The sequence below is a fragment of the Corapipo altera genome, unplaced genomic scaffold, assembly GCF_003945725.1.
Source record: "Corapipo altera isolate COAL_440 unplaced genomic scaffold, ASM394572v1 2b, whole genome shotgun sequence".
NCBI classification, from domain to species: domain Eukaryota; kingdom Metazoa; phylum Chordata; class Aves; order Passeriformes; family Pipridae; genus Corapipo; species Corapipo altera.
In genome coordinates this window covers 7,630,993-7,639,270 of record NW_020884874.1, presented here as the reverse complement: position 1 = coordinate 7,639,270, position 8,278 = coordinate 7,630,993, and the positions used below count along the sequence as shown (strand labels likewise).

The following is an 8,278-nucleotide window of genomic DNA, read 5'->3' as shown; positions in this document are numbered from 1 at the left end:
ACAAATATAACCCTAAATGGAAGACCTGGAAGGAAATGTAGCTTACAGCTCAGTTCAGCGATGTGGATGTCCCTCTGCCTGTTGCATCCCTGACTGGGGCTTCAATAGAGAATTTTGGTTTTTATCTGTTTAAATACTGTGAAGTTAGATGTTTTCTTCTCTAAAAGAAATTGTTTTACATAAAATACATTTATTTTACATGCTGTAAGAAAAAAAAACAGCACAAACTTTGAAACACAATTGTACTTTTCCCCCTCTGTTTTTCAAGTTAATAATTGTCAAAGTGCTATGACTAGAATATCCTTTTAAAGTAGTATCTTCCCAGTGTAAGTGATGCCATTTTCCTTCATGGCTTGTCCTGTCCACTCCTCTGGGGTAAGTCTTAATTTTCATCAAATTCTACACTTTGTGTATGAACAAGAAGGTAACATAATGGCACCTCCTTCTAACCCCAGTTGCAGTGACCATCTGGAGACCTCCCTGTTCAACTTTGGATGAACTTCAGCTGAAGTATGAGAGCCAGTTGGGCTCCATACAAGCTGTTCCAAGCCTCATTGTTGTTATTAGCAGTTTGTCTTAGTGACAAGGCTGCATTTTGCCTATTGAAGGTTTGGTTTTAGTGATTCAGCGTGTTTCCATTGTTCACAATTGAGAGTGGATCATTCAGGCTCTTGCGTTTCCAGTGCTGTGGATACAATAGCTCATTATCCTAGGGTGGCTTTTTTGTTGGGGTTTTTACGGGGGTTTTGGATAGATGCACAATAGACGCAAGCTCTTTTCAGGGGCAAGTTCTTTTCTTGATATCCTTGCACAGTGTTTATTGCAACGGGCCTTTGTTTGTTTTTAGCTTTCCAAGCAAGCCAATCATGGATTAGAGTGAGGGCCAAACCTCCAAGTTTTTGTTAAGGCTGGCTGCAGCTCCTCAACCTGTATTTGCTGTTGTCAATAGATGGGCCCATCATCACAATGCATCAAGGCACAGGTGAGGCTTACAGAGGCCATACAGGAGAAACTGGATTTTATTTTGCTCTAATTCCATTAGCAGCAATGGCTTGGAAAATGATTGCAATGAGGGTAAAGCTATGGTGATAAGGAAAGTTATTTGAAGGACACATTCTTTGTTTCTGATGACACGAAACTGAGAGTTACTGTCAAAACAGTGGAGAGTTGGACTCTACAGGAAAAACTGGAAAACTCCGATAATTTGAATAGCAGTGACGAGAAGGAGTGCAGGGTCATGAACCTAGAGGCTTAATAATGAGCTCTCAGCTCATACGGGAAATGCTTATCCATTGAAAGCAAAAGAGGCAGGGCAAGCCCTGAGTGCATTGGTTAATCATAAATTGGCTCTGAGCTATTGGTATGGTATAATGTGGCTCAGTAAAACACAAGTGTGATTCCAGAGTGTTCTGCAAAAGAATTTTTCAGGAGTGACAGGGAAATATTAATGCTGTTGTACTTGTAAAAGTGCACCTGAAATTCCACTTACAATTCTTGTCACCTATGTTGGAAGATGTGGATTCAGCTGGAGCAGGTGCAGTGAACGGCTACAGAGATTAGCACAGGGCACTCTAATACACAGGAGTAAACTGTTCGAGCAGAATAAAGGCCAAGGAACAATGCAACTGTACTCTATAAATACGAGAGTGAATTAAACACAAGGACTGAGAAGGCATATTTAAACAAAAGAACAATAATACCTTGAGCAAATAGGAGTGTGTGTGCCTTGGCCATAGTTTAAATTTCTAAACAAAAGATTCTGGAATATTAATAGGAGGAAGAAATAAAAAATACTCCTTAGGCAGATTTTAATAAGTTTATAGACATGACTATGAAATAGTTATCTATGAAGAGAGATCAAGCCCACGAGGTCCCTTTCGCAGTATGTTCCTAGGCTTCCTGAAGTATTTAGTTAATAACATGTTTTGGTTTTGGTCTTTGTTAAGCATGTATTTTGTGTGTCTGTGCCAGGTACTATATGTGCCTGAGTAGCACTCACTTTGGCACTAAAAGCTTGCAAACGCAAGTCTTAAACGCTCTGGTCTTGGACTAAATCAAGCAGACTCTGTTCTCAAAGCTACCCACCTTCAAAGAATGCAACTTAGGAACATGAAGTCAGGGTCCCTCCTTCATCAGAATACTTCTGATGATCCTTGTGGTTCCTGTCCACCTCAGAATATTCTGTGATTCTGTGTGCTTCCTCAAACCCATGTCCTTTATCTCTTCAATCTTCCTCTCGCAAGTCTCTGGCTTCTCAAGTGAGTTACCAGCTTCTATGACACTTAATACTTCCCCTCTTTTGTGTGTTTTTTACCTCCTAGTGTTTCAAGCTTGCCTAGACAACCTTTCTGTGCTTCTCCATGTCACTTCCCAAGCTGAAACGTCCCCTCCTGGGTGGCACAGTGAAGTGCCTAGGGCTTTTATTCCATACGTTGCAGTGTGGGCATTTGTCTCCCCTTTGGGATTGATGTTAGCAGATAGCAGCTGCCCCACTTCACAGTACAGGCAGGTGCCCAGTTGCTGCCAGCCAGTACTGATCACCTACTACCTCTGCTCCCTCCCCCTTATCACAGCCTCTTACACACTCCTGTCCTTTCAGACAGTCTGTCCTCTGCCCTGTAACTCCAAGCCCCTTTCCTCTCCCACTGTAATGCAGCATCCCCTGAAGAGAGGCCTCTAACCCCAAGAGTCTCTGTTGCTGCCCCAGGAGTCTGAGCTGACACATGACAGCAACACGTGCACCATACGTCACAATCAGTGCAGCAAGGCAGGACACACAAATCCATACACCACGGGCTATGACACACAAAGAACAGTCTCTTTAGCAGAAAAAGATTCAGTTCCCAGCTCTTTGAAGTCCATTTCGTCAGATATTGTGCCACAGCATTGGCTTGTGACTCTCTACAGCACTTAGACCCTTATTGTGTGGCTATCAGACCATAGCATGGGCTATAAAATGCCACTTAGGGCCTGGCAAAGCCCCCTGGATGGGTTCCTGCTGCTTTCCCTGAGTACCCTGCTCCCCTGATCTAAAGACACCTTTTATTGCTGTTCAACAGTGAGTACATGAAGATGCCTGTGCTGGGTGGGAAAAAAATCCTTTCTTCTGCTTATGAAAGAAGGTTCGCATGGAATCGCTTAATTGCGTCTGGACATTAGTAAATCGAAGGTGTGGTGAGCTAATTAAGAAGCTTGAGAGTATTTTTCATTTGCTACCTCTTTCTAACATTCCTGCAACTGAATATCTTCTTTTTTATTTTAGAGACAGACTGAAAAATAACAAAATTAGATAAACCTCTTTTGGTTCTCTGAGTTTTTGGTTGATTTCCTTGCCCTCTCTAGTGGCATTATGGGCATCAATTTAACATGAAGTATGACTGCCATGTAACCCCAGCAGAGATTTTTAGATATGCTGTGCACACCTCTTCCTTCCTTTTCAGGTGCCCATCTGTATGTGAGTCCAGTGGTACTGCTCTCAGTATTCTGGGGGGGCAGAGCTGAGGGGAAGGCCCGTGGGACACCCCAACTAGGCTACAAAGCCCATTCCCTACTGCAGCTTTACAGATAGATTAGTTCCTAGGTGAATCATAAAAGTGACGGAGAAGTGACCAGAACTATGTAAGGAGAAGCTACAATGAAGTTGCAGTTACTACAAGTGCCTAATGCCCAAAAACTGAGAAATGGGGGAATAGAGAAGTAGCAGCAGACAGGTTAAATTTTGCTTTGAATTTCTCCTTATTTTGAGTGCCCTTGAGGAGGCTGAAGGAAAAACATGTATGTGGAAACCACATAAACTGCAATATCAAATTGCAATTGTATTTAAAATCATCTTAAGCAAAACCTCTTAATAATTTTCTTCTCAAAAATTACTTTTCCACTATACAATGTTCTTACAGTTTCTCATTACCTAAAGAAAAAACAATTTGCACCTAAGAGCAGGTTGCTTGTTTGCTAAAGCTCTAGCTTTTGTTTCCTTCAGGAAACACTGGAATTATCTGGGCTCACTGTGTGCTAAGGTTACACCTTACCCCCTGCTGTGGCTTGTGCTTCAATGTCATGAAACTTCCAACTCTATTATTTCAGTGAATCGTTTTTCAAGGCAGCTGTACAAAATGTGTGTATAGGCAGGTGGGGTTTTTTTTGTTTTTTTTTTATATACCCAGACCTTCCTGCTCCTTGGAATTCCTTTACTTCTGTAACAAGTAGTTTTAAGAGTCCAATTATCTGGTATAGAAACTTTTCTGTTCATAACTCCGGAGACATGACCATGCACTGGGAGCAGCTGCACAAAGCTCTGCTCTAATATACCCCTCACAACCACTTACACTTACAGGTAAGCTGGGGTGTTAAGCTCCTTCAGGAACTGCTGAGGGGCTGAGAGTGAACTACTTTGAACAGTTTTTCTCATATAAAAAGAGCAGAAGTCTCTTAGCTATTCTCTTGCACAACATAAGGAACTCTTGCTTACATCCTGAAGCTGCTTGACTATGCTGGTTCCTAAGTTCTTACCTCGGGTTTGGTGAAGTTCCAGTCTTAGAAAATGGAGGGAAGAAAGAGCATTAAGCATATGGTCCCCAAAAATGCAAACCAGCTAGGAGTGGGAGCAGGGTAGAACTGTTGTTGGGGCTGCTTTGAAATCTGATAGCCCAGAAATTTAAGTATTTACCCAGGAGTTTGGTTTTTGAGTCTCTACTACCTTTAATTCAAAGATGGGTCTCAACTACTAACAGAAAGACCATGCAAAATGGATGTCTGTTTGTCTGGTTTGTACCTTCTCCACTGTGTATTTCACTGCAGTTATTGCAAGTTCAGAAATCTGCCAGGAGAAGAAACTCTGAAGGACCTGTCTCAGAGCAATCAATTGCTATCATCATCTGAATGCTTGTTTAGAGGATTCTGGAGACCGAAATCAGAGTCCTGCTTTAAAAAAAGTAGTTCAGATATAGGAACAGTTCATCTTCACCTACCCCTCCTCTAGCTGCTTGGGAAACAAGGAGTGGGATGTTTGCCTTGATCCAGTTTTTCCATCAGATTTCTCTTTGTATCAGAGAAGTTTTAAGAGAAAGACTGCCAAGCATAAGCACAATTCTCTGCTTGTTCTCTTTTGTCAGTAACACTCCAAGCTGCTCCATGTCCATCCAGGAATGCTCTCCACAGCCACAATTTTATCTCAAACTCTGGGAAAAAGACTTACTTTCAGAAACAGCAAGTGGTAGGTCTTGGTTTGGGACATGACTACAGATCAAAGAGCAGCTATTGCAAGTATATATCCATGTATATCAACTTGGATAATGGATAACCTCACCAAGAGCTCTGGTCAGCAAGCTGCTATAAGACAAGATGCATGATTACAGCATATCTAAATTACTGAACAAGACAACAGCAAAAAAAGTCTGTTGAGATCTTCAATTCATCATCACCCACTGACAGAAAAGCAATTTCCCTGAAGACTGTTCTGTGGAAAAATTCAGATAGAATCTGGCTGAAAACAGGCTGTATCTTGATTTTTAGTGTTGAAGAATTTAATTTCATTTTTAGAATTTTTGTCATGTAGGATTTTTAATTGTGTACCATTTTAATCATGTTGGAAAGGTATTGATATAACTCACCTTGGTGTATCGAAAATTCACCAATTGTGCAATTTTTAGAAATAAGGTTCTAATTGTTTTATATGGGTGGCAATATAGGCTATGACAAGACATAATTCAGGAAGATTCCATATGTTTCCATATAGGACCATATCTCAGTCATTTTCCCCACCCTACACTATTTACACCTGCGCATGCTGTAGACTACAACTGAAAATGCATCTGATGCAAAAACAAATCCACAAGCTTCATCCTTCATATTTTTCTAACTGCCAAGAAATGGAAACTGCAACATTCAAAACAGGTTATTATTAGCTCTTTAGTAAGTCTTCCAGTCTACAACTTGATCGTTTGGAAATTCAGTTCAAATTACTATTGTGTTGAATGACTGCCCATGAAGGAATAGGTAGTAGTATTCTTATGGAGAGTTACACTGAGACGATCTCTTTCTTAGTAAGTATTAATTTCAAGTGCTGATTCTAAAGAACAGTGATGAAAAAAGAAGAAAACAACTACTCAAGACCACTAGGCATCTTTTCCCAGAAGAAATCTGGAATTCATCATTTTTACATGGATGTAACCAGAGTAATCTGCATGATTTGTAAACCTGGAGGTTATTTTCACCTCCTGCATGAGTTAGCTAGAAGTAGAGAATATTTTTATGTTTTTAAATGAACTAACATTTCCACATCTTGAAATTTTGATAAAGTAGGGATCTAAATGCAGGCCTGATTTACTTTTCTCACAGTGACCTTAATAAGCATCACATAAAAGATGTGTAGATGTGGCACCAGGGACACAGCTGAGTGGTGGACTTTGCAGTGCTGAGTTGGACTCAATGATCTTAAAAGTCTTTTCCAACCTAAACGATGCTATGATTCTTTGTTATTCCCTTGTTTCCTTTTGTATTTAACTCTTGGTGAACAGATCCTTAATACATTTGCTCCAACAAAGCTTGTCTGGTTGTTGCCATTACAAAAGTCTACACTCCAGAAGGAAACCAAACCCTTTGGCAACCATGAAATTTTCACACAAAAGCTCAGGTTAGTTCTTTAATGGGCCAGATACCTTACATGCAGTCTAGGGATGGAAAAAAAATCAGTTCCACAGGCATAAGATACATAATTTCAACTTGGTGTTTTTAATATCATTTAGAAATGGTTCTTAATAACATAAACATGTTTACTTAATGATTCACTTTGCCTTAATTACAGAGTACCAAGGTGTTGGGATTCCATCCTGCATTATTGCATAAGGTCTTCTTAAAACAGATTATTATTTCTGCAAAGGATAATTAACTGCAAGAATACATCTTTAGACCATCCCCACAGCTTTCTTGCTTTAGCTGACTAGCAAGTACAGTGTTATGAAAAAGAAGCAGATTTCTTATGCTGAAAAACATCACGGTCATGCCTCTTTACTTCTTCTAGCTGGATCATTGGGAATTGTACTTGTTTTTCAAACCATTTGGCTACTGTGAGAAGCTGCTGCTCCTGGAATGCACGTCCTATGAACTGAAGCCCAACCGGCAAGCCTCTCTCTGAAAGAGCTGTAGGGACATTTATGGCTGGCAGTCCTGAAGGAAAAAAAGATACACATACAAAGACTTACTATTAAACAGTAGTTGGAGTAATTTTTGTAACAATTCTAAGAGAAGCAGAAGAAAAATTATGTAGCGGAGAAAGACTAGCTAAAATAATTTGAGTCAATGAACTAAGGATACTGCTAGGTGATCACAAGAAATTAATTAGACTGATTTAAGGAGCCATCATCTCTGAAAAGATAATCAGTTCTCCTTAGAAAGAGATTCAAGTTTTGTCTCCAGAACTTGAACGAATTCATCTTACCTGCAGCCCACACTCAGCTCCAGAGTGCCCTACTTTAAAATCTAGTCTTACATTTTCAAGCATTTAATAAACCATCCTTACACTTGGTTATCACTGTAAGAATTACAACATGGGAGTGAAATATCTTGATTCTAAAGAAGAGGTGAAATAGCTAAAGGGACCAGACATTAAAAATTGCTAGGCAGGGGAAAACATAGTTTAATACCTGTCCCTACTCACCAGCCATGTTTGCAGCCTGTGTCAGGATGTCATTTTGTGCACTGCGGGTTCTGTTGTCTTCTTTGATGAATTCCTTATATGGTGCTGCATCACTCAGAGTGGTAGGAGTGAGTAAAACATCAACACCGCTCCTGAAAACCTTCACAAAGTCATTGGCAATGAGACGTCTGACTTTCTGTGCCTTGACAAAGTACTTCTCATAGTTCCTAGAAAGAAATACGGACATGAGGGCATGACACTTTAATTCCAAAAATGCAGAATCTAATTTCTTAGGTACTGTAGAAAAGACAAGCCCAGTATTCCTTTTGGATAAAATTTTGACTCACACTGGTACTTAAGTTTTTGATATACTGTATGCTTAGTCACCATACATGGTGTTTATGCTCTCATAGCAGCAAAGTTGTCAGAGAAGGAAGAGATGAGGGCATTCAGCTAAAGAAAAGTGAGGGGAAAACAAAACCCTTACAAATCAAAACAATCGTTACAAAATCAAAACAATACTTTTATGACCATTTGGAAACTAAACTGTATATTAAATTTCATAGAATCAGAATATCCTGAGCTGGAAGGGACCCTTAGGACTATCTAGTCCAACTCCTGGCCCCACACAGGACAACCCAAAAA

The 8,278-nt window shown here is 40.1% G+C and overlaps 1 protein-coding gene and 1 long non-coding RNA gene across 2 annotated transcripts in view; one reads left to right on the top strand and one right to left on the bottom strand.

Moving 5' to 3' along the window:
• The first annotated feature begins 328 nt into the window (after positions 1-328).
• Positions 329-5,553, top strand: LOC113942829. The gene is made up of 3 exons (XR_003526067.1): positions 329-375; positions 848-982; positions 5,112-5,553. It is a non-coding gene; the product is annotated as an uncharacterized LOC113942829 (long non-coding RNA).
• Positions 5,554-6,627: 1,074 nt separating this feature from the next.
• Positions 6,628-8,278, bottom strand: part of QRSL1 (QRSL1, glutaminyl-tRNA amidotransferase subunit A) — a 14,825-nt gene continuing 13,174 nt past the window's right edge. The window contains exons 10-11 of the mRNA XM_027633948.1: positions 7,655-7,860; positions 6,628-7,164 (exon numbers count right to left, since the gene is read on the bottom strand). Of these exons, the coding sequence (XP_027489749.1) occupies positions 6,953-7,164; positions 7,655-7,860 (418 nt within the window). The 3' untranslated portion in view covers positions 6,628-6,952. The remainder of the gene's footprint in view (positions 7,165-7,654; positions 7,861-8,278) is intronic.